Source organism: Macaca nemestrina, chromosome 3 (genome assembly GCF_043159975.1).
Source record: "Macaca nemestrina isolate mMacNem1 chromosome 3, mMacNem.hap1, whole genome shotgun sequence".
Taxonomy (NCBI): domain Eukaryota; kingdom Metazoa; phylum Chordata; class Mammalia; order Primates; family Cercopithecidae; genus Macaca; species Macaca nemestrina.
Window position 1 is genome coordinate 133,658,629 of NC_092127.1, and position 26,456 is coordinate 133,685,084.

Below are 26,456 nucleotides of genomic sequence, written 5' to 3' on the forward strand. Positions count from 1 at the left end.
TACCCAAAGTGTCCACAATCGTATATGAGACCTCCTGAGGTGCAGGGTGGATGGGGTTGGAAAAGCAGGGAGGTTTTCTAAGGGCCAGGCACCCGGGGCTGGCTTTCCTCATGTCACTACTTTCCAGTGCAGAATCCTGAGGAGTCTGGAGAATTCTAAGTTTGAATCTGTTCTCCTGGTTGTTGTGAAAGTATATTTGTTAAGGTAGGAGGATAGAACATGTTTTCTTAACAACATCCTACCTTAATATAAATTTTAGTAATTTAGTCATATGATATATGACTTGGCCCAGACTCTACAAATCTTAGGCGTGGTCCTGCTATTAAATACCCCCTAATGCTTCTCTCCAGTATTTAACTGTAGTGCTTGGCACATGATAGATGCTAATAAATTAAATTGGAAGCTGAGAGTGCCTTACCATGGCAGCAGAAGATCAGAAATGTAGACAAGCCTCTATTTACTAGCCTTATAGTTTATAGTTCAGGGGAAATCTATTCAGAAGTGAACTTCAGAATGACGGGGGTGGAATTTCTAAAGGAGCACAAATTAAATTCAGGTTTTCTCATTTGTTCTTCACAGTACTTGTCATTTGTGGATCCAACCATATTCATGTTATTTTCTTACCATATCTTATGATAGCTTGCAAATACGTTAGTTTGTAACCAGATTTTGGCTTTTCATATAATGCTGAGTTTGCCTGAGATGCTAGTGTTTTTTGTGTGTGTGTCTCTACTTAGTTGACTGTACTTAAATGGTGTTCAGATCATTCCTTTCAGTAGGAAGCAGCAATTCCCATTTATTGTTACTTTATGTCAGGCATTACATGAAGTAGTTAACATCCACTATCACATTTAGTCCCCCACAATAATTTTATGAGGTAGGGGGATTTATCCTAATGTCACAGATGGAAAAACATAACATCAGGAGTGGTTAAGTGATTTACCCAAGACACAGACCTAGTGAACAAGGAAAAAAATAATCTACTTTTATTGACTTCAAAAGCTAATTTCCAACAAATGTTCATGGTAATTTACTTTGGAATAAGATGCAAATAATGTTTTTGCTATTTATTCTGCCTTTCTTTATCATGCGTAGGAATTCAACCTTATTGATAGAAGAGAACTTGCACCACTCCAAGAACTGATTGAAAAACTCACCTCAAAGGACAGATAAAAGGATGCAGAACTGTGCACATTGTTCCTCAAATGAAGCAGTGTGGAGTGTATTGGGGTTTTTGTTATATTTTGTTTTTATCTGGATTGTTTTTGTCCTAGGTTTGGGGGCGGGGGCTTGTTTGGGTTCCTTTTTCTTTATTCTGATTATATGAAACCATATTCGATTGCTAGGGGAAGCCAAGAACCATTCTCTATACATTTGATTAAGGGTAAATTTATCTTAGTGGACTTGGTTTTGGTTGCTTGAGGAGTTTTTAAATAATATTGTGTGCTGCAAGAAAGTGCTTATTGATTGAACTGCCGATGGATTGGTTTCTGTGTGGTATAAATTGCCCATTTTTGAAGTCCCCAAACGACTTATGTTTTTAAGTGCCTTGGCAGGCTCACTTCTGAGGTGCAAAGCATAGATATAGAACTGAACAGGGCTTGAAACAATATTAGGATTACTACCCAGGGCACTTACTGGTGCATGTTGTAAAATATCTATGATAAAAGCCATAGTTTACCTAATATGGTGATCTCCAGCCTTTACTGCTTTGAAGAAACAGAATTTGTAAAGGTATGCATGTAGAACATAAAAAATATTTCTTAATTATATTTTATATTGATGGTAATATATTATGTTCAACAATGCTTAAAGCTCTACAAGCAGGTCTTTTCCCACCTCTTGATATCTGCGATACTGAAACTTGAGGATGTTGAAATGTATTACATTTTGGCTTCTTTCTACACGTTGACTGCACTGTAGATGTAAAAATTCAGGTTATCTATAGGATTGCCATCTTCAGAGGTGATGCTGAACTGTGAGGTTTCCTAGCAATTGCCAAATGAGCCATAAGTCTGCAGAATTCCCTTCTACTTTGAAGAGGAGGGGATAGGAATGTGTATTTGGCTGGGGGCATGGAGATGTTTGTATGGGGAGTTAGGGATGGGGAGTCAAGTTCTAGAAAGTTTTGTCTGAAAACCTTTGAATAGAATGGCGTGCAGATTTTAATCAATTACTTATAAACAAAGTCTTAGAGACTTCCATTTAGGAATCAACTTCCATGAGAAGTTAAAAATAAATTACTAATTTTAGGTACAGACATTAAACATGGAATTTAAGGACTGTTGGGGGAAATTGATCACTTCTTAGCATTTCCATTCAGTGAATGGAGCTGATGTTTGCCTGTCATTTTAAGATGATACCATACCTTCTTTGGTTATTGTAGGCCCAGTTTGAAGCATTCTGACTTCTGGTTTTTCCACTGTGAAAGGAAATGTTTTTCTTTGCAGTGATATCAGATAATGAAAAATGCTAATTCAGTAGTTATTAACTTTTAAATTTTTTTTTTTTTTTTTTTTTTTTTGAGACGGAGTCTCGCTCTGCCGCCCAGGCTGGAGTGCAGTGGCCGGATCTCGGCTCACTGCAAGCTCTGCCTCCCGGGTTTACGCCATTCTCCTGCCTCAGCCTCCCGAGTAGCTGGGACCACAGGCGCCCGCCACCTCGCCCGGCTAGTTTTTTGTATTTTTTTTTAGTAGAGACGGGGTTTCACCGTGTTAGCCAGGATGGTCTCGATCTCCTGACCTCGTGATCCGCCCGTCTCGGCCTCCCAAAGTGCTGGGATTACAGGCTTGAGCCACCACGCCCGGCCTAACTTTTAAATTTTATTCATCATGACTTTCTAGTGAATTATTACCATAAATAACAAGTTCAGAAACTTAAGTTTTTAGAATATTAATTTTTTCTTTCAGTTTTATTCTAGAGAAATACCCTTTTTAGAAATCCAGTTTTAGTTTTGTCATTTCCAATAGCTCTTCTGTCTTCAGTTAGAAATATATACCCTTCCTTCAGTTGAAATATACACCTTTTTCACATCTAGGAAGAAATGCTTGCCCTTAAATAGTATAGATTAAAAACACTCAGTAGAAAAGAAACTAAATTAAATCAATTTGTTTTGCCATTAACAAGTAGAGCAGTGATACAATTTAATGCCATTACAATTATGTTGACTAGAAACTGCCTTTTTCTCCACTTCATTTCTAGGAATTATTCACCGAGTACCAACAGTAGAAGTAACAGGAAAGTCTGGTAGAGTTAAATATATTGGACATTTATTGGTAAAGCTTATTTATAAACTGCAGTCAGAGCTAGTTAATATCCTTAAATCTTTTTATTTTCAGATAGATAATATGAATCATTATGGGTTGATTCAGAAATAAAATTTGTGAGGTGATTTCGAGTCTTGTCTATATAGGAAAATGAAGCACAGAATTACTCAGTCTTCCATATTGTATTTGAGTTCATATCTATCTAATAACAAAGGAGTTGCAGTAGCCAAGTGTAGAGAGAATAGTGAAAAATTAATCTTGCCCTTTCAAGCCTTATACAGTAGTACACTGTACTTATTTTTAGTAGTAAGACCTACTTTCCCACTATATGTACATAGTTAGTTTTCACTGTGCCAGAATCTCAGGTGCCTGCTTAGAGTATTTCTTTAATCACAGTCACTGGGAAGTAAGGATATGTGTATATGTGTATATATGTTAACAAAGCATAGCAGTTCTCTAGGGGAGAGGCCTGGCATTGCACATGGTGTTACATGGGTACAAGTAAGGAAAAAATCAGAAAGTGAAAGAACTGATGTAATAAAAGGTTGATTTGATTTGGTTGGTTCCCATGAAAGTTAGTAAGATGCCCTTTTAAATATAAGGATCAATACTTTGTTCTGCAGCAGAGTTCGCTGATAAATGTCTATTGGATTCATTTTGGATTTCTTCAATTAATTTGTAAGTAACCAAGATAATTATTTTCCCCCTTGTGCTCTATATTAATACATAGCTATAAAGCAACAGTTGGTTTTCTTATCCTTTGATAAAAGCATCCCATAAAATATAAAGTAGTAAGTTAACATAGTATTATTGTCACACACAATGCTTTTTTTGGTTAAATGTTGATATGAAGCAATGTTTTAGAATTACTTTAATTGATGGAGTAGTGGTGCTAGAGAGAAATTAATAACAAAAAGAGTGAAAATATTTTAATTAGCAGTAGATGGTGCTACTGGCTTTCATTTGCTGACTTGATTATTCCCTTTCCCTTAAAAACCATGGCATTAGACTGCACTAAAATAACAAGCACATTAGTTGCTGGTAGAGGTTTTGGAGGTTAATTTAGCTTAAATTGGAAGATTTTTAATTGCAGTCTCTACCTTTCCTCTGTTAGTCATTTGTAAATTCTAAATGGTCACCATAAAATGTATTAGGCAGGAGATGATATGTTTTGTGTATAATATATCTCAGACTGAGTTACTGCCTGGCTTATCAGTATGGATAAAACACTACAATCTCTTATCAGGAAATAGAGATGATGCGGATATTTATTATATATATAACCACCAGACTCCATTTTATGTATTAGCATTTTCCTTGCTTAAGGAAAAATAGCAAAACAACATTTCATTTATACTTTTGTTTACCCCTCTCTGAGAGAGGTTTTGATAACCACTGAAATGGTAGAATATGTGAGATACAAATATTGAGTTGTAGAACTTACTTTGTAAGGTGAATAAGTCATGCCTTAACATCCAAATGAGAGTTGATCTTCAGAGTGGTTCTTTTGGGAACACTGTTTGTTCCAGCTATACTGCAAAAGTGTAATGTTTTTGGAACTCTTCTAGAGCATGACGTGAAAAGCAGTTTTTTATTATGCAGGAAAATCAATTTCATCATTTTAGTTGCACCAAACACTTTTGGCAGCTTATATGACCTATTATTTTTTTGACACGGAGTCTTGCTCTGTTGCCCAGGCTGGAGTGCAATGGCATGATCTCAGCTCACTGCAACCTCCACCTCCTGGGTTCAAACAGTTTTCCTGCCTCAGCCTCCCAGGTAGCTGGGATTACAGGCAGCACCACACCTGGCTAATTTTTGTATTTTTAGTAGAGATGGCGTTTCAACATATTGGCCAGGCTGGTCTCAAACTCCTGACCTCAAGTGATCCGCCCTCCCCAGCCTCCCAAAGTGCTGGGATTACAGGTGTGAGCCACCACAGCCAGCCAGTATGACCTATCTTAATCATCAGCTCAACTGTAATTTAAACTTGGCTCTTTTCTGAGAGGGAAACCATTAGGGAAGTTCAAAGAAAAGTGCCATAATTTCCGAATTTGCACAAGAGAATGTTTTAAGCATTGGTAGCATCATTGAATAAAATAATAGTTTCCTGATGTCACTATTTTGAAGTGGAAAATATCACTTGGATGTGGAGGTTTTACTTTTTAAAAAAATTCAGCTTAATTACCTTACCTTAATTACCTTAGATATATTAATAATGGAAAAATACAAGTCCTTTCTCTAGAACTTGTTTTCTATTTTTATTCCTTTTTGTGAAAACTTTTCAATTTAATTTTGACTACTGTAGGATAGTATTGATTGAATGGATACTATGGGAAAATGGATCCAATATTTAAGATAGAAGTAGTTTAAGGAAACAACAGCCTTTACTGCCATTTTTTAAAAAAATGTTTTTACTCAGATGAACAATTTGACTTTAATGAAAGACTGGTGATTATTGTACAAAGAAATTGGAATAAGTTTCATCTACTAATTATACTGAGTTTTAAGCCTACATATCACAAAATATTTAGAATTGTGTAACCTTTTCATACATTTATAATTTTTAATGTCTTTTTAAAAGATGTGGGACCAAAAGTATTTTACAATTTGGAAATTTGACTGCATACCAATAAGAAAACTTACTTTATTTTGAAATTTATCTGGGATATTAAAGAATCTACCAATTCTTTTTTTTTTTTTTTTTTTTTTTTTTTTTTTGAGACGGAGTCTGGCTCTGTCGCCCGGGCTGGAGTGCAGTGGCCGGATCTCAGCTCACTGCAAGCTCCGCCTCCCGGGTTTACGCCATTCTCCTGCCTCAGCCTCCCGAGTAGCTGGGACTACAGGCGCCCGCCGCCTCGCCCGGCTAGTTTTTTGTATTTTTTAGTAGAGACGGGGTTTCACCGTGTTCGCCAGGATGGTCTCGATCTCCTGACCTCGTGATCCGCCCGTCTCGGCCTCCCAAAGTGCTGGGATTACAGGCTTGAGCCACCGCGCCCGGCGAATCTACCAATTCTTAAAAACACAGATTTCTACTTTAAGCTTATTTTGAAATTAAAGAATATATACCAATTCTTAGAAACACTTGAAGGACTACTCTTAAATAATTTAAATATCAGAGTTTTGTTGTAATATTAAAATTTACCATGGAAATCACTGTTGTTCAGCTATCAGCTTAATTGTGTATGATATAAATGTTTAGCAGTAAAGCTATCTTAAGATTTAATGGAAAAGTTTAATTTGAAGATGTAACAAAAATTCTGACCAGAGATGATTTTGAATTTTTAAGGCTTTCCTAATAGGCTAATCACAGAGAATAATTCAGTTTGAAGGTATAAAACTGCTCTGTATGTCTGTCACTTGTAGCTGAACTGATTCACATTTTGACAAAAGAGAGAAAATACAAAAATCAGTTTTGCAAATGTAATACAACTTTTTCTGCATATAGAACTAAATAATTGAAAATTTTGGGCTACAGTTCTCAAAGGTAGATAGTAAAATCACTGGCTTTTTCCAGCAGTGTGTTTTTCCACTGTGAGTGTAACACACACACTGGAAAATAATTAGGCTGATTTTGCAGGTCTTTATTGTTAGAGATTCTGAAGTATTTACTGTCAATTCATAGGTTTCAGTTTGTTTAGGAAATTAGTGTTTGACAGCTTTCTTTAAATTATTTCACTGAAGCTGAGATTATTAGTGATACAAAGTCAAAATTTCAATATTTAATTTCTCCATATATTAATATTGTTTTTATTTGTAGATTCATGTTCTCGTCTGATTTAATATTAAATTTGTATAGGTGGTGTTTCTTACCATTTTGCACAAGTTTTTATTTTTCTGAAATACTTAATTGTGCAGGTTATAAAAAAGATTAGTGCATTTTCATTTTAATGATGCTTTGCTCCTTAAATTGTTTGGCAGAAATGACTGTTTTTAGAGAAAATAGTTTTTTTTGCAGCCACTAACTTGTATTTGTTATTATTGTACATGTATAACCAGGGTGGTGAGGGCACTAATCTTGTAGGAAACACTTACTTGATGTTTTATTTGAACTTTTCCTATAAGTTTAAGTTACTACTTAGAATTACCACTAGGAACAATATCATGAAATCTAGGTTGAAAGAGAAAACAGTATATATGAGAACACTTAAAATTCAAATAGAAATCATTTCTGAAGACAAAAGCGGAGGAATATTGTCAGTACCAAGTAATGTAAGAATAAGGGCAGCATTTACACTGTACAAGTATTGAGGAGAGTGCATAAAGACAGGGAACTACTCTCATGGAGACAGTTTTTCTCTTATAATGAAGTAGAAGGGGAAAAATAGTCTAAGTTATGAAATTCAACATAGGCGCTATATTACAAACTGTGCCAGATTATGCAAATTGTGATTGTCACTGATCAAAGTTTAATCGCTTCATTTTTGTTTAAAAAGGGATACTGAATGTCAGAAAATCTGTAATATGTTTTATTCAAAAGATGTAAATAATGTATACAGACTTGTATGTGATGGGATGGGAAATATTTAAATTCTAGGTGTTTGTTTTTTTTTAAAAGAAGAAACTCAATGTTTTTAAGAAAAAAATGAATAAATAGTTATGTTTGGCCATGAATCCTGACTTTGCATTACTGTTTATTTTTGCTATAGGCTTTCCCACACCAAACACATTCCAAGGGAAATATTGAGGGCATATGGAATATGTTGAACATTTAAAATATTAGGCATTCTTTCTGTAATGTTCACAACAACCTGGGAAATTAGTATCTCAGTGTCTTAACACCTTAGAAAACTAAAGCTCAGAAATTGTACAAATCACTGATTTGGATTAGGGTTTTAAAACCCTACTATGCCTGAACTTGAAACCAGTGTTTTTGTTTTCCTTTTTTCACTTTTTTCTTTATTCTGCCGTGTGCAGGTGTATGTTTTCTGTAATATATACTATTACTACAGTGAGAACAGTTAGCACAGTAATAATCATTTGTTGACCTTTTCATCAAGCTATTATTTTTTTGTCTTCATTATAGATCATTAAGGAATATTAATAAACAATATTGGTGAATCATTTACAAAGTTCCAAAAAGGAAATGTGTATTTTATTTTATTTTTTATTTTAGGGATGGAGTCTTGCTCTGTTGCCCAGGCTGGAGTGCAGTGGCACGATCTCAGCTCACTGCAACCTCCACCTCCTGGGTTCAAGTGATTCTCCTGCCTGAGCCTCCCAAGTTGCTGGGATTACAGGCATATGCCACTATGTCTGGCTATTTTTTTGTATTTTTAGTAGAGACAGAGTTTCACCATGTTGGCCAGGCTGGTCTTATTTAGGCCTTCCAAAGTGCTGGAGTTACAGACATGAGCCATCATGCCCGGCCAAAATGTGTATTTTAGAAGTCTTCTCAGAGTATCAGAAGTATTTATGTTAGAGGCATTTGTGTTTGAATCTTTAGGTTAAGAATATTTAATGGTAGTAGCCACAGTTGCTCAAAGTCACTAATGATACTTGGGAGAAAGACTAGTTGAAATGCTAGCCAGTGCTGTTGTGGACGGTGTCTGCATGCTATAAAAACGCCCTGTGGGCCGGGCATGGTGGCTCACACCTGTAATCCCAGCACTTTGGGAGGCTGAGGCGGGTGGATCACGAGGTCAGGAGTTTGAGACCAGCCTGGCCAATGTAGGGAAACCCCGTCTCTACTAAAAAATATATTAAAAAATCAGCCGGGCACAGGTGTGTGCCTGTTGTCCCAGTTACTGGGGAGGCTGAGGCAGGAGAATCTTGAACCCGGGAGGCGGAGGTTGCAGTGAGCCGAGATTGCACCACTGTACTCCAACCTGGGCGACAGCGTGAGACTCCGTCTCAAAAAATAAAAAATAACACCCTGTTATTCATTTATTGTGTGTAAAGAAATATGTATTGTAAAATTATCTACATTTTGATAATTAGGTTCATTTACCTCTATTGTACTAAATGTATTATAAGTTGTTAATCCCTCATAACATCTGCAATGGGCATTTTGCAACACAAAGATTCTAATTATTCCTCAAGTTTAAACAACCATGTTTAGTAGAAGTTTTACTAAGAAATTGTACATGCTCCTATTACAGCATGATGAATACAGTGTCACATTTTCTTGATGACCTCAATCCACTTTACAAGCATGTAGCAAAACAGTTTTCTTTGCTAAGCTATATACATCTGATGACTTCTATGCTCTTCTAGTATGTTATTTTGCTTTCAGATTTCAGATTTGCAGGAAGCACCCTGACTCCCACTCTTGCATTTATGATTGCTTCTGTACCCCGTTTTCTAGGCACTAATGAAGATTACAAGGGGAAATTTATAACCAACTTACTAAGTTGATAAAAATCATTTTACAGAAGTCATTGCGTTTGTGTAGACAAACTCATGGGCTGTGTAACCACTACTTACTATCAATGTTCAGGGTCTCTTATTTTTTCTTTTTATTATTTTCTGATTTGATTTAGTTTTCCTAATAAACCTGTATGTTGTCAGTCAGGACCCTGTCTCGTTCTTTAGTTAGACTAGAATTCCCATAGGAGAAAAAGAATTCCCAAATTGAAGGAGTAGTAAAATTTCTGGCAAGAAAGGATTAAGGTGGCAGCACACTCATGACTGGCTGGGTGCTCTGTGTCCTGTCTCTTATCTGCAGTTTCAAAACCTGAAAAGCTCAGAAAACCAAAGTTTTTTTTGTTGTTGTTGTTTGTTTTTGAGACGGGGTCTCACTCTCTCACCCAGGCTGGAGTGCAGTGGCGTGATCTTGGCTTACTGCAACTTCCGCCTCCTGGGTTCAAGCGATTCTCCAGCCTCAGCCTCCCGAGTAGCTGGGATTACAGGCACACGCCCCCATGCCCGGCTAGTTTTTGTATCTTTAGTAGAGACAGGGTTTCGCCATGTTGGCCAGGCTGGTCTTGAACTCCTGACGCAGGTAATCTGTCTATCTTGGCCTCCCACAGTGTTGGGATTACAGGCATGAGCCACTGTGCTTGGCCCCAAAAGTTTGTTTTTTTTTTTTTTGAATTTAGTGCAAACATAATCTGACCAGATGTTAATAGTCTTTATCCCACTTAATGTTAACACTCTTTATGTTTCACTGCAAAATATTAGTGCATTTGATGTAACACCTCTGCAGGGGGAGTGGGGGTGCTTACTTAATATATACAGTATATGCACTGTATTTCTTAACTTTGGATTCCAAATTTTATTTTTGAGATGGGGTCTTGCTGCTGTGTCACTCAGGCTGGCATGCAGTGGTGCGATCATAGCTCACTAAAGCTAAAACTTTGCAGGCCCAAGCCATCCTCCCACCTCAGCCTCCCGTGTAGCTGGGACTACAGGTGCGTGGCACCACAACCAGCTAATTTTTGTATTTTTTCTGTGAGTTTCACCATGTTTCCCTGGTTGGTCTCGAATTCCTGAGCTCAAGGAATCCACCTGCCGCAGCCTCCCAAAGTGCTGGGATTACAGGCATGAGCCACTGCACCCAGCCAGTTCCAAAGTTTTGAATTTCTTTTCTAAAAATCTTTTCTAGAAGTTTTAAATTCTGAAACATCTGGCTGCCAGGGTTTTAGATAAGAGATTGTGGACCAAAAATCAAGAAGGTGTTTTGAAAAGTGCTTTTCCCTGTCTCTCCTTGTGTACCCCCAGGTCATGTAGGAAAATGGGAAATTATGCTGGACTTAATGCCAAAAAAAGCTAGATTCTTTGCTTCCCCCATTTACTTTGTTGTTACTTGAGACAGGGTCTCACTGGAGTACAGTGGCATGATCTTGGCTTACTGCAGCCTTGACTCCCTGGCTTCGGTAATTCTCCCACCTCAGCCTCCCAAATAGTTGGGACTACAGGCGCCCAGCTAATTTTTGTAGTTTTTGTAGAGACAGAGTTTTGCCATGTTGCCCAGGCTAGTCTCAAACTCCTGGGCTCAAGCGATTCACCCGCCTTGGCCTCCCACATTTGTATTTTTCAAAGTATACTCTTAAGCTTAGATGAATTCAAGTTTTCACAGCCAGAAACTGGTAGAACTGGTGTTTGACATCTTTCATTTTCCAGTGCTTAAACTCTTCATCATTTTAAGATACTTCCTGTGTGGGTCTTTTTTGTGGAAACCACACTTGGAGATTTCTACTTCTTGGAACCCCAAGCCTCTTTATGACATGCATCCAGGACCAGCTCTGCTTCCCTGTTGAATGTCTCAAAGACTTGCCTTCCTTCTCTCGGTAGCCGCCAGTATTACCATTTCAGGAGTTTTCCCCCAAGCTTGGCGGTGGAATGTGATAGCTAGTAGCTTCCCCAGCACCTTTCTCCCAACTTCCTTGCTATACCTGATGACAACTATTCAGGCCTTTTAGATTCCTAGGATCTTGCTATTAATCACTATGGGGATAAGTAAAAGTAATACATACAAAATAATTGCATAACAGTAATATAGGGCAGTTACATAGAATGATACTTGCTGTTTAATCCTGGAAAATGTGATCGCCAAGGATTCAGATTTAATTTCTGCTCTTTATTTCTGAGGATGGAGTCACCATTTTCCCCTTTTGGCTACACATTTAGATCCTTTTCAGGTCTCATGGTAGTTGCAGTGTAAAAAAAGAATAGCAAGGCCTTTGGTTTCTGTAGACAATTTGGACCAGATAACTTCTAGACTGGGTAATATCCGGTTTATTAGTGTTACTGAATGGGAAGTCTTGACTCTGAATTGTCTGGCTTCTTGGCGTGTTGAAGAATTGAACAAAACGTAGAAACAAAGCAACAAAAGAAGGAAGCAACGAAAGACAAAGCAACAAAACGGAGTAACAAAAGCACAAAATTTATTGAAGCGAAGGAAGTCCTTCAAGAGTCCCAACTGCAGTGTTCTTAAGGTTTACTAGGCTAAAAGAATTTGATAGACCCCTAGGCAATTGATTACACCCTATGAAAGATTGGCCTGCGACCAATCAGAGGCTGAAATGGAGATGGCTGAGAAAAGCAGGCTGATGCGGAAACTTGTCTTTTTTTTTTTTTTTTTTTTTTTGAGACAGAGTCTCGCTCTGTCGCCCAGGCTGGAGTGCAGTGGCGCGATCTTGGCTCACTGCAAGCTCCGCCTCCCGGGTTCACGCCATTCTCCTGCCTCAGCCTCCGGAGTAGCTGGGACTACAGGCGCCCACCACCACGCCCGGCTAATTTTTTGTATTTTCGGTAGAGACGGGGTTTCACCGTGTTAGCCAGGATGGTCTCGATCTCCTGACCTCGTGATCCGCCCGCCTCGGTCTCCCAAAGTGCTGGATTACAGGCGTGAGCCACCACGCCCGGCGGAAACTTTTGTCTTGTAATCACAGGAGTGAAGGTGTGGCCTGTATGCTGCCTAGTATTGCCTAGAACTGGCTGCACCTGCTGTTCTTTTGCTTATGCCTTAACCCTTGGTTACCCTAATTCCCTAGTCTCTTGCCTCATTAGGTCTTTATCCTGACTAAAAATGCACTCATCGAGCTGGGACAAATCCTACACTGCGTTTGTCCCAGCAGAGTACATGGCACATAAGTAGGCATTCAAAAATTCAACATACAGTACATTTTGTTACCTATGTGCCAGGTGTTAGGCAGGCTAACAGCCGAACAGAAACCTACCTACCCAACGTGCTGACTTCTATGCAGCATGGTCGTGCATCCAAATCAAATGGAAAGCGGTATGGGAGATCTGGAAAGGCTTCCCGTGGGTGGCATCTGACTACCTAAATTCCCATCCCAGTTTCACTTATTGACTTTGACACTTGGAACAAGCAGCCTCCCAGTGCCTGTTTTCCCACTAGTAGGTAAATGGGCTAATGACAGTATCTTCGCCACTAGACTGAATTAATGAAAAGCACATAGAGGAAGAGAGCCTGGCTCTCTAAGTGGGCAGTGCGATTCCCGAGGGCGGAACTTCGCTTCATGGTCTTCCTCTAGGCTGAGAAGCCAGGGTAAATCCATTTGATTTTCCTACCACACAGTGCCTTCTCCCCTGATGAGTTCAAAGCTTTAAGTCTATCCAGTTCTGTCCAGACGCGTCTGTTCATCTCCAGCAGGCCCACTGGAGAGGCGGGTTTTCCAAAGCCTGGCACGGCCCACTGCAGATGACGCCCCCTGTCCTCCAATGCCCTCAGGCCTCTGGCGTCCACCCTTCCTCCCCACCCGACTCCGGAACCTCTTCCAGCGCCCCGCCCGGGCGCCTGGCTGCGAGGGTAGAGGCCTTCCGCCACACGCGCGGCCCCGCCCCGGCCTCCACGTGACGTGGCGTGCGAAGCGCGCACGCGGGGAGTCGCGCTGGAGGCGGGCTAGGGCCGAGGGGCAACCAGAGATCGGTGGGTTGAGGAGGGCGGGGCCACGCCACAGGCCCGCCCCTGTCCTCAGCTGCCTCCGCGCGCCAAAGTCAAACCCCGACACCCGCCGGCGGGCCTGTGAGCTCACTAGCGGACGGGGCAGGTCGGGATCTGCCTCGGCTGCGCCGCGAGCTCCAGTGCGCGTACCTGTGGCCGCCTCCCAGCCCTCTCTGCTGGACGCGCTCTGGGCCGCCACAAGACTAAGGAATGGCCACCCCGCCCAAGAGAAGCTGCCCGTCTCTCTCAGCCAGCTCTGAGGGGACCCGCATCAAGAAAATCTCCATCGAAGGGAACATCGGTAAGGAGCCTCCAGAAATGTGGGACGCAAGGCTGGGGTGTCGCGGCAGTGGCTGAAGCTTCCCTTCGCCGCATCTCTGTGCAGCTCCTCGGTGAGGGCTTTCCCTCCAGCCTGGCCGTGTGGACGCGCCCTCGGCTTCCTTTCCCACCCAGAGCTTCCTTCCCTTCCCTCCCGCGCCACGGGGTGACTGCGGTCCCCGGAGTCAGACTGGGCGCCAGGCCTGTGGTCTCTGTGAGGCGCGCTTTGAGCCTCTGCGCCCTCTTTGTTGGGAACTCGCAAAGGGAAGCGGGGGAAGGGTATCAGATTTCTTGAGGTGTAACTTACATTAAATTCACCCTTTTTAGGTGTACTCTTTTATGAGGTTTGACAAACATTATGCGTTTTACTATCACCACGATCGAAATACAGAACATTTTCATCACCTCAGAAAGTTCCTACCTGCTCCTTTGTAGTCAGCCCCCTCCACCCTTCCTATTCCCTGGCACCCACTGATTTGATTTCTATCCCTGCAAGTGTTGCCTTTTCCAGAATGCCATATAAATGGAATCATAGGCTATATCGCCTTTTGTGTCTGGCGTCTTTCATTTAGCATAATGCTTTTGAAATTCATTCATGTGGCCGGGCGCGGTGGCTCAAGCCTGTAATCCCAGCACTTTGGGAGGCCGAGACGGGCGGATCACGAGGTCAGGAGATCGAGACCATCCTGGCTAACACGGTGAAACCCCGTCTCTACTAAAAATACAAAAAACTAGCCGGGCGAGGTGGCGGGCGCCTGTAGTCCCAGCTACTTGGGAGGCTGAGGCAGGAGAATGGCGTGAACCCGGGAGGCGGAGCTTGCAGTGAGCTGAGATCCGGCCACTGCACTCCAGCCTGGGCGACAGAGCATGACTCCGTCTCAAAAAAAAAAAAAGAAATTCATTCATGTTACTTGTGTCTGTATTTTTTTTTTTTTTTTTTTATTGCTGAGTAGTATTCCATTGCATGGATGTACCATCGTTTATCGATTTTCTAGTTGTGGACCTCTGGGTTGTTTACAGTTTTTTAGCTATGTTATTACCGAAACATTATTTTAGCTATATTATTAACGAAACTCGAAACATTCGAGTACAAGAAAAGAGGTCTTTTATGATCTTAATAGCATGCAATTCCTCACCCCTTACTCCACATCCAAGTAAACATTGGATTATGATTTGAAGACCACTAACGTTTCTGTTAACTCAGATGGGGTGCTAAGACTAGGCCATGCCTGTCATTTTGCAAGATACACACCAACGTCCGATTCTTCTGTATTTCCAACCTCAGGAAACCTACCCCTGAAACTTCCTGTTTTGATAGATTTTTTTTTTTTTTTTTTTAATTTTTTTAGCTCCAGGTTGGGTGCTGGTCATTCATGCATACAGCAAATTTTTAAAAATTCTTACCACATTCAAAGCACTGTACCTTCTTGAAAAAGACAAGGCAGGCAGATGCTTAGTATTCAAATCAATAGAAAAAAAATACATTCTCAAAGAGGACTTCTTATTTCATTGCTCCATAATTAAGGCACCAGTAGAAAGACCATATAATATACTTAGCAATGTAAGTTATTTGACGGTGCATGTTTACTAGTATGGAACCCCTGACAGTTGCTTACTGAATAAAGAAGACCATAAAGACAGGAGAAAGTGGCTGAACAAAGCCATCTGAAAAGTAAATTTGAGGCAGGGCATGGTGGCTTATACTTGTAATCCCAGGATTTTGGGAGACTTAGGCAAGAGGATCACTTGAATCCAGGAGTTTGAGACCAGCCTGGGCAACATAGTGAGAACTCATCTCCAAAAAAAAATTAAAAAATTAGCTGCATGTGCTGGTGTGCCTGTGGTCCCAGCTACTCAGGAGGCTAAGGCAGGAGGATTGCTTGAGCCCAAAGATCAAGGCCACAGTGAGCCATGCTCACACTACTGCACTCCAGCCTGGGTGACAGAGCAAGACTCTGTTAAAAACACAAAAACAAAACAAAAAAGTAAAGTTGAATGAATAACCCCTCGGATTAATACCACAATACCTTCATCCACTTTCCCTCTCTCTAATCCAGTTAGGTAGTATCATATTTAGAAATCTTTCCTCAAAGCATCTTTAATCTTCTCAGCAGCTGAAATAATTTCCTAATATTTCATCCCATCTCCAGTTTCTCTTAACTACTTCTGCAGCGGTCTTTTTGTATGCAAATCTCATGTGTTATCCCCTGCTTAAAAATTCTTCATTGATTTCGCCTTTACCTACACTGAAAGGAGTTGCAAACCCATAGCTGCAATTGCACAATATTGGCCTGCACAGGTTGAAAAAAAATTTTAGTGCCCAGTGGCTCAGGCTTGTAATCCCCGTCCTTTGGGAGGCTGAGGCGGGAGGATTGCTTGAGTCCAAGAGTCTGAGACCAGCATGGCAACATAGAGAGAACTAGTCTCTAAGAAAAAAAAAAATAAAAAAAAAAAAATAAGGCCAGGCTCGGTGAATCACACCTATAGCTCCAGCTACTCAGGAGGCTGATGCTGATGTGGGAGGATCGCTTGAGTCTGGGAGGCAGAAGTTGCAGTGAACTGAGATGGCACCACTGCACTCCAGCCTAGGTGACAGAGTGAGACTCTCTCAAAAAAAAAAAAAAAAAAAAAAAAAAGACCAGTTGTGGTAGCATGCACCTTTAGTCCTAGCTACTCAGGAGGCTGAGTTGGAGGATCTCTTGAGACCTATAGTTTGAGGCTGCCACGAGCTGTGGTTGTGCCACTGCCCTACAGCCTGGGCTACAGAGTGAGACCCTGTGTCTAAAGAAAAATAAATTAAATTTGTTGCTAACTTGAAAACATTTTGAGATTTCCCATAAACAGTTAAATTATTGGCTTTTGAAAAATCTGAAGATCTGTTAACACCAGGCCTGCATTTCTGTATGACAGCAATTGGTGTTTAGATGGAGCATGTTCCTTGCTATTTTTCGTCTCCCTGACACTGAGACTTTGTTAGTTACTGTTTATTATTGGTCTTGCACTTTTGTTCATGTCCTCTTCACCTTATTTGTCAGATCCAAATAAGCAATAAATGCACAAATTGTTAAGCTGTGCGTAAACTATTTTGCAATTCCTCTATTCTTCCTAGAATTTGAACTTGGTCGTTTTAGTTTTATATTTATATAACCCATCTTCTTATGTTCTGTGTTATTCAAATGTTCCCTTATGTTAGATGGATGGAGGACTTACCTGCTTCTCATTTTAGTAGTATGTTCAGAATGACTTTCAGCATTATAACGCCTGCTTGGCATTAGGAATTCTGTTAGTTTCCATGATTTTAAAAGTATTAACATCAGTGTCTTTGGTTCTTTTTCTCCTTTGCCTTCATAGAAAATTAATTTAATAATTAGCTTATTTTCTAGCTCCCACTTCCCCCCAAAAAGTTAAGGAACTAGACATGTTAGTCTGATTGGCAGCTCTAGCTAACTGTTATTACTCTGGTTGAACTAAATGTAACCATTTTTACTCTTAGACTTTTTAAGTATGACCACATGAATTTTTCTGCTTGTAAGTAGTGTCAGAAGAAAGTTGAATGCTCTAGCCTTAAGTGCTTTCCGACTCTGGTGGATGCCTAATTTTTTGATTTGTTCCTTGAGTGCTCTTTCTGAATATCATGTTCTCCTTTCCCTCTTCCATCTAGCTTAGTGAATGTGAGGTGTTCTTTCTATATGCTTCCACTTCCACTTAACATTCTTCTAAATGCCATACAGTTCCTAAGCTTCTGCTCTCCATACTAAATTTTGGTGGCCAGTGTTTTTCCCATGATTAAATCTAATTGTCATCCAGTTTATCTTTAAACGTTTTTCTCCTCTCCTCTGGATCCAATTTACTTTGTGTTTTTCTTCTGAACTGTCTCTCTGTGTCACCTTCTTATTTACTGCCTCACTCCTTTTTTTTCTCTGTGTATGATTCTTTAGAGTTCTTACAGGTTTTTCTTCCTTTCTATTGCCCTGTCTAATGTCCTAGATTTAAATATAGTTCTGCAAGCCAAAGGTAAGTTCTTTCTACTCTCCATGGATCTAATTTATAAGGAAGAGGAAGCTTTGCTTATAAGTATATGAAGTTATTTATATGTTCATCTGTGTGTGTGTGTGCACGCACACAGGGAAAGAGAGAGAACATTATGCTAACCAGAGATGTCTGATACAACCACATTTGCTGACTTCAGATATAAAGGGTGTGGTGGCCATTAGGAGTATTACTTCTAGGTCAAGACTGTCCCTACTACTAAATATAATGTATTGTTAAACTAAACATAATAAAAAACAAATGTGCTTAATGAAATTGGGCAGGGGGGCCTTTTAATTTTCTTTTAAAGAAATATAAAGTTGAGAAAATTGAATGTTTTGGGTTTTTTGTGTTGCTCACTATTGTAAATCTTGCAGAAGCTAATGACTATTTAACATCTTTTTTTCCTGACAACTTTTCTTCCTCAATTTTATCTTTCCTCACAACAGCTGCAGGGAAGTCAACATTTGTGAATATCCTTAAACAAGTGTGTGAAGATTGGGAAGTGGTTCCTGAACCTGTTGCCAGATGGTGCAATGTTCAAAGTACTCAAGATGAATTTGAGGTATGAAAATAAAATTTAAGTAGATAAAAGCCTTTTGGTTTAGAGGAGCAGTAGTACTTAATCTCTTGGCTTTTTTCTTTTTCAATAAAACTTTTCAAATCTCACTTTAGGTCTGTATCTTCATCTAGGTGGTAGTTACATGGATATATATACAGTTGGCTCTCCATATCAGTGGGTTTCGGATCTGGGGATTCAACCAGTCATTAATAGAAAATATTCAGAAAAAAATAAACAATACAAAAATAAAAAATAATGAAAATAATACAGGATTACTGTTCATATAGCATTTACATTGTATTAAGTATTATAAGTAATCTAGAGATGATTTATACTATTTGGGAGGATGTGCACAGGGTATATGCAGATATTACACTATTTTACATAAAGGACTTGAACATCTATGGATGTTGGTATCTGTGTGGAACCTGGAATCAATTCTTGAGGATACTGAGGGGTGACTGTATGTATAAACATTCATTGAGGCCGGGGTTGGTGGCTCACGCTTGTAATCCCAGCATTTTGGGAGGCTGAGGCGGGCGGATCACTTTAGGTGAGGAGTTCAAGACTAGCCTGGTTAACATGGTGAAATGCCATCTCTACTAAAAATACAAAACTTAGCCAAACGTGGTGGTGGATACCTGCATCCCACCTACTCGTAAAGCTGAGGTAGGAGAATTTCTTGAACCCAGGTGGCAGAGGTTGCATTGAGCTCAGATGGCACCACTGTGCTCCAGCCTGGGTGACAGAATGACACACTGTCTCAAAAAAAAAAAAGGAAAGTAAAATTTATCAAGCTGTGCATTCAAGATTTATGCACAAGTAAAGTTTAAAGTTTTCTTTTTCATAAAAATTTCTTTTTTTTTTTTTGTTATACTTTAAGTTCTGGGATACATGTGCAGAATGTGCAGGTTTGTTACATAGGTATACACGTGCCATGATGGTTTGCTGCACCCATCAGCCCGTCATCTACATTAGGTATTTCTCCTAGTGCTATCCCTCCCCTTGCCTCCCACCCCACCGACCCCTGGTGTGTGATGTTCCCCTCCCTGTGCCCATGTGTTCTCATTGTTCAACTCCCACTTACAAGTTAGAACATGCGGTCTTTGGTTTCCTGTTCATGTGTTAGCTTGCTGAGAATGATGGTTTCCAGCTTCATCCATGTCCCTGCAAAGGACATGAACTCATTCTTTTTTTAGGGCTGCATAGTATCCCTTAGTGTATATGTGCCACATTTTCTTTATCCAGTCAATCATTGATGGGCATTTCAGTTGGTTCCCAGTCTTTGCTATTGTGAATAGTGCTGCAATAAACATACATCTGCATGTGTCTTTATGGCAGAATGATTTATAATCCTTTGGGTATATACCCAGTAATGGGATTGCTGGGTCAAATGGTATTTCTGGTTCTAGATCCTTGAGGAATCGCCACACTGTCTTCCACAGTGGTTGGACTAATTTACACTCCCACTAACGGTGTAAAAGCATTCCTATTTCTCCATATCCTCTCCAACATCTCTTGTTTCCTGACTTTTTAATGATCACTATTCTAACTGGTGTGAGATGGTATCTCATTGTGGTCTCGATTTGCATTTCTCTAATGACCAGTGATGATGAGCTTTTTTTCATATGTTTATTGGCTGCATAAATATCTTCTTTTGAAAAGTGTCTGTTCATATCCTTCACCCACTTTTTGATGGTTTTTCTTGTTTTTTTTTTTTTCCTGTAAATTTGTTTGAGTTCTTTGTAGATTCTGGATATTAGCCCTTTGTCTGATGGGTAGATTGCAAAAATTTTCTCCCATTTTGTAGGTTGCCTGTTTACTTGGATGATAGTTTCTTTTGCTGTGCGGAAGCTCTTTAGTTTAATTAGATCTCATTTGTCAATTTTGACTTTTGTTACCACTGCTTTTGGTATTTTAGTCATGAAGTCTTTGCCCATGCCTCTGTCCTGAATGGTATTGCGTATGTTTTCTTCTAGCGTTTTTATGATTTTAGGTCTTATGATTAAATCTTTAATCCATCTTGAGTTAATTTTTGTATAAGGTGTAAGGAAGGGGTCCAGTTTCAGTTTTCTGCATATGGCTAGCCAGTTTTCCCAACACCATTTATTAAATAGGGAATCCTTTTCCCATTGCTTGTTTTTGTCAGATTTGTCAAAGATCAGATGGCTGTAGATGTGTGGTGGTATTTCTGAGGGCTGTGTTCTATATTTTGGTCTATATATCTGTTTTGGTACCAGTACCATGCCATTTTGGTTACTGTAGCCTTGTAGTATAGTTTGAAGTCAGGTAGTGTGATGCCTCAAGCTTTGTTCTATTTGCTTAGGATTGTCTTGGCTATATGGGCTCTTTTTTGGTTCCATATTAAATTTAAGGTAGTTTTTTCTAATTCTGTGAAGAAAGTCAATGGTAGCTTGATGGGAATAGCATTGAATCTATAAATTACTTTGGGCAGTATGGCCATTTTCATGATATTGATTTTTCCTATCTATGAGCGTGGAATGTTTTTCCATTTGTTTGTGTCCTCTCTTATTTCCTTGAGCAGTGGTTTGTAGTTCTCCTTGAAGAGGTCCTTCACATCCATTGTAAGTTGTATTCCTAGGTATTTTATTCTCTTTGTAAAACAATTGTGAATGGGAATTCACTCATGATTTGGCTCTCTGTCTATTATTGGTGTATGGGAATGCTTGTGATTTTTGTCCATTGGTTTTGTATCCTGAGACTTTACTGAAGTTGCTTATCACCATAAGGGGTTTTTGGGCTGAGACGATGGGGTTTTCTAAATATACAATCATGTCATCTGCAAACAGAGATAATTTACTTCCCCTCTTCCTATTTGAATACCTTTATTTCTTTCTCTTGCCTGATTGCCCTGGCCAGACCTTCCAATACTATATTGAATAGGAGTGGTGAGAGATGGCATCCTTGTCTTGTGCCGGTTTTCAAAGGGAATGGTATTGGTTGTGGGTTTGTCATAAATAGCTCTTATTATTTTGAGATATGTTTCATCAATACCTAGTTTATTGAGAGTTTTTAGCATGAAGGGATGTTGAATTTTGTCGAAGGCCTTTTCTGCATCTATTGAGATAATCATGCGGTTTTTGTCACTGGTTCTGTTTATGTGATGGATTACGTTAATTGATTTGCATATGTTGAACCAGCCCTGCATCCCAGGGATGAAGCTGACTTAATCGTGATGAATAAGCTTTTTAATGTGCTGCTGGATTCGGTTTGCCAGTATTTTATTGAGGATTTTCACATCAATGTTTATCAGGGATATTGGCCTGAAATTTTCTTTTTTTGTTGTGTCTCTGCCAGGTTTTTGTGTTAGGATGATGCTGGCCTCAAAAAATGAGTTAGGGAGGAGTCCCTCTTTTTCTGTTGTTTGGAATAGTTTCAGAAGGAATGGTACCACCTCCTCTTTGTACCTCTGGTAGAATTCAGCTGTGAATCTCTCTGGTCCTGGGCTTTTTTTGGTTGGTAGGATATTACTGCCTCAATTTCAGAACTTGTTATTGGCCTATTCAGGGATTCGAGTTCTACTTGGTTTAATCTTGGGAGGGCGTATATGTCCAGGAATTTATCCATTTCTTCTAGATTTTCTAGCTTATTTGCTTGGAGGTGTTTATAGTGTTCTCTCATGGTAGTTTGTATTTCTGTGGGATCAGTGGTGATCCTTTATTGTGTCTATTTGATTCTTCCCTCTTTTCTTCTTTATTAGTCTGTCTAGTGGTCTATATATTTTGTTAATCTTTTCGAAGAACCAGCTCCTGGATTCATTGATTTTTTTTTTTTTTAAGAGTTTTTCATGTCTCTATCTCCTTCAGTTCTGCTCTGATCTTAGTTATTTCTTGTCTTCTGCTAGCTTTTGAATTTGTTTGCTCTTGCTTCTCTAGTTCTTTTAATTGTGATGTTAGGGTGTCGATTTTAGATCTTTCCTGCTTTCTTGTGGGCATTTAGTGCTATAAATTTCCCTCTAAACACTACTTTAGCTGTGTCCCAGAGATTGTGGTACGTTACGTCTTTGTTCTCATTGGTTTCAAATAACTTATTTATTTCTGCCCTAATTTTGTTATTTACCCAGTAGTCATTGAGGAGCAGGTTGTTCAGTTTCCATGTAGTTGTGCAGTTTTGAGTGAGTTTCTTAATCCTGAGTTCTACTTTGATTGCAGTGTGGTCTGACAGACTGTTATGATTTCCATTCTTTTGCATTTGCTGAGGAATGTTTTACTTCCAATTATGTGGTCAATTTTAGGGTAAGTGCATTGTGTTACTGAGAAGAATGTATATTCTGTTGATTTGGGTAGGGAGTTCTATGGATGTCTTTTAGGTCCGCTTGGTCCACAGCTGAGTTCAAGTCCTGAATATCCTTGTTAATTTTCTGTCTTGTTGACCTAATATTGACAGTGGGTTGTTAAAGTCTCCCACTGTTATTATGTGGAAGTCTAAGTCTCTTTGTAGGTTTCTAAGAACTTGCATTATGAATCTGGGTGCTCCTGTATTGGGTGCATATATATTTAGGATAGTTAGCTCTTCTTGTTGCATTGATCCCTTTACCATTATGTAATGCCCTTCTTTGTCTTTTTTCATCTTTCTTGATTTAAAGTCTATTTTATCAGAGATTACGATTGCAGCCCCCTTTTTTTTTTGCTTTCCATTAGCTTGGTAAATCTCCCTCCATCCCTTTATAGCCTTTCTGTGTCTTTGCATGTGAGATGTGACTCCTGAAGACTGCACACTGATGGATCTTGATTCTATCTAATTTGCCAGTCTGTGTCTTTCAATTGGGCTATTTAGCCCATTTACATTTAAGGTTAATATTGTTATGTGTGAATTTGATCCTGTTATTATGATGCTAGCTGGTTATTTTGCCCATTAGTTGATGCAGTTTCTTCATAGTGTCAGTTGTCTTTACATTTTGGTATGTTTTTGCAGTGGCTGGTACCGGTTTTTCCTTTCCATATTTAATGCTTCCTTCAGGAGCTCTTGTAAGGCAGGCGTGGTAGCGACAAAATCCCTCAGCATTTGCTTGTCTGTAACGGATTTTATTTCTCCTTCACTTGTGAAGCTTAGTTTGACTGGATATGAAATTCTGGGTTGAAAATTCTTTTCCTTAAGAATGTTGAATGTTAGTCTACACTCTCTTCTGGCATGTAGGGTTTCTGCAGAGAGATCCACTGTTAGTCTGATGGGCTTCCCTTTGTGGGTAACCTAACCTTTCTCTCTGACTGCCCTTGACATTTTTTCCTTTATTTTAATCTTGGTGAATCTCACGATTATGTGTCCTGGGGTTGCTGTTCTCAGGGAGCATCTTTGTGATGTTCTCTTTATTTCCTGAATTTGAATGTTGGCCTGAATTGCTAGGTTGGAGAAGTTCTCCTGGATAATAATCCTGAAGTGTGTTTTCCAGCTTGGTTCCACTCTCCCCGTCAGTTTCAGGTACACCAGTCAAACTAGGTTTGGTCTTTTCACATGGTCCCATATTTTTTGGGAGACTTTGTTTCTTTTCATTCTGTTTTCTCTAATCTTATTGTCACGCTTTATTTTTATTAAGTTTATCTTCAGTTTCTGATATTCTTTTTTCCACTTAATCGATTTGGCTATTGACACTTGTGTATGCTTCACTAAGTTCTTGTGCTGTGTTTTTCAGCTCCATCAGGTCATTTATGTTCTTCTGTAAACTGGTTATTCTAGTTAGCAGTTCCGGTAGCCATTTATCAAGGTTCTTAGTTCCTTGCATTGGGTCAGAACATGCTCCTTTAGCTCAGTGGAGTTTGTTTTAACCCACCTTCTGAAGCCTACTTCTGTCAATTCGTCACACTTATTCTCCGTCCAGCTTTGTTCTCTTGCTGGTGAGGAGTTGTGGTCCTTTGGAGGAGAAAAAACATTCTGGTTTTTGGAATTTTTAGCCTTTTCGCACTGGCTTTTCCTTATCTTTGTGGATTTATCTACTTTGGTCTTTGATGTTGGTGAACCTCAGATGGGGATTTTGCGTGATTGTCCTTTTTGTTAATGTTGATGCTATTGCTTTTTGTTTGTTAGTTTCCTTCTAACAGGCCTCTCTGCTGCAGGTCTGCTGGAGTTTGCTGGAGGTCCACTCCAGATCCTGTTTGCCTGAGTATCACCAGCGGAGGCTGCAGAACAGCAAAGATTGCTGCCTGCTCCTTCCTTTGGAAGCTTTGTCCCAGAGGGGCACCTGCCAGATGCCAGCCGGAGCTCTCCTGTATGAGGTGTCTGCCGATCCCTGCTGGGAGGTGTGTCCTAGTCAGGAGGCACGGGAGTCATGGACCCTCTTGAGGATGCTGCCTGTCCCTTAGTAGAGCTCGAGCGCTGCGCTGGGAATTCCACTGCTCTCTTCAGAGCCAGCAGGCAGGAATGTTTAAGTCCCCTGAGGCTGCACTCACAGCTGCCCCTTTCCCCAGGTGCTCTGTCCTAGGGAGATGGGAGTTTGATCTATACGTCCCTGACTGGGGCTGCTGCTTTTCTTTCAGAAATGCCCTGCCCAGAAAGGAGGAGTCTAGAGAGGCAGTCTGGCTACAGGGCTTTGCCAAGTTGTGGTGGGGTCCGCCCAGCTCAAACTTCCAGGTGGTTTTATTTACACTGTGAGGGGAAAACCGCCTACTGAAGCCTCAGTAAGAGCGGACGCCCCTCCCCCCACGAAGTGGAGCGTCCCAGGTCAACTTCAGACTGCTGTGCTGGCAGTGAGAATTTCAAGCTAGTGGATCTTAGCTTGCTGGGCTCCGTGGGGGTGGGATCTGTTGAGCAAGACCACTAGGCTCCCTGACTTCAGCCCCCTTTCTAGGAGAGTAAATGGTTCTGTGTCACTGGCATTCCAGGCGCCACTGGAGTATGAAAAAAACTCCTGCAGCTAGCTCCATGTCTGCCCAAATGGCCGCCCAGTTTTGTGCTTGAAAACCAGGGCCCTTGTGGTGTAGGCACCCGAGGGAATCTCCTGATCTGCGGGTTTTGAAGACTGTGGGAAAAGCCTAGTATCTGGGCTGGATAGCACCATCCCTCAAGGCTTCCCTTGGCTAGGGGAGGGAGTTCCCCCACCCCTTGCACTTCCCAGGTGAGGCGATGCCCCATCCTGCTTCTGCTTGCCCTCCGTGGGCTGCACCCACTGTATAACCAGTCCCAGTGAGATGAATTGGGTACTTCAGTTGGAAATGCAGAAATCACCCGTGTTCTGCATTGGTCTCACTGGGAGCTGCAGACCAGATCTGTTCCTATTCGGCCATCTTGCCCGGGAATCTAAAAGTTTTTAAAAAGTTAAATAAAGTTTAAAAAAATCTAATAGCAAATTAAATTCCTTCAGTGTCTTTTCTAATTTTTTTTTTTTTTTTTGAGATGGAGTTTCACTTTTGTTGCTCGGGCTGGAGTGCAATGGCTCGATCTCGGCTCACCACAATGTCCGCCTCCCAGGTTCAAGCAATTCTCCTGCCTCTGCCTCTGGAGTAGCTGGGATTGCAAGCATGGGCCACTGTGCCCGGCTAGTTTTTTTTGTATTTTTAGTAGAGACGGGGTTTCTCCATGTTGGTCAGGCTGGTCTTGAACTCCCGACCTCAGGTGATCTGCCTGCCTCAGTCTCCCAAAATGCTGGGATTACAGGCATGAACCACTGCGCCCGGCCTTTCAGTGTCTTTTCACGTTTTGTTTAAAAACAAGCAAATAAGGCCAGGCGTGGTGGCTCATGTCTGTAATCCCAGGACTTTGGGAGGCTGAGGCAGGCAGATCGCCTGAGGTCAGGAGTTGGAGACCAGCCTGGCCAACATGGTGAAACCCCGTCTCTACTAAACATACAAAAATTAGCTGGGCATGGTGGTGGGCGCCTGTAATCCTAGCTACTTGGGAGGCTGAGGCCAGATAATTGCTTGAACCTGGGAGGTTGCAGTGAGCCGAGATCACGCGATTACACTCCAACCTGGGTAAC

The 26,456-nt window shown here is 40.5% G+C and overlaps 2 protein-coding genes across 7 annotated transcripts in view; both read left to right on the top strand.

The window, feature by feature from the left end:
- The window catches only part of LOC105477327 (MOB kinase activator 1B), an 84,456-nt gene extending 76,576 nt beyond the window's left edge, over window positions 1-7,880 (top strand). For all 6 annotated transcript variants that reach the window (XM_011733799.3, XM_011733800.3, XM_071093491.1 and 3 more), the window contains one exon: window positions 1,096-7,880. In XM_011733799.3, the coding sequence (XP_011732101.1) occupies window positions 1,096-1,173 (78 nt within the window). In that variant the 3' untranslated portion in view covers window positions 1,174-7,880. The remainder of the gene's footprint in view (window positions 1-1,095) is intronic.
- Window positions 7,881-13,582: 5,702 nt separating this feature from the next.
- Window positions 13,583-26,456, top strand: part of LOC105477325 (deoxycytidine kinase) — a 30,295-nt gene continuing 17,421 nt past the window's right edge. Inside the window, exons 1-2 of the mRNA XM_011733792.2 lie at window positions 13,583-13,918; window positions 18,414-18,529. Coding sequence (XP_011732094.2) covers window positions 13,828-13,918; window positions 18,414-18,529 — 207 coding nt within the window. The 5' untranslated portion in view covers window positions 13,583-13,827. The remainder of the gene's footprint in view (window positions 13,919-18,413; window positions 18,530-26,456) is intronic.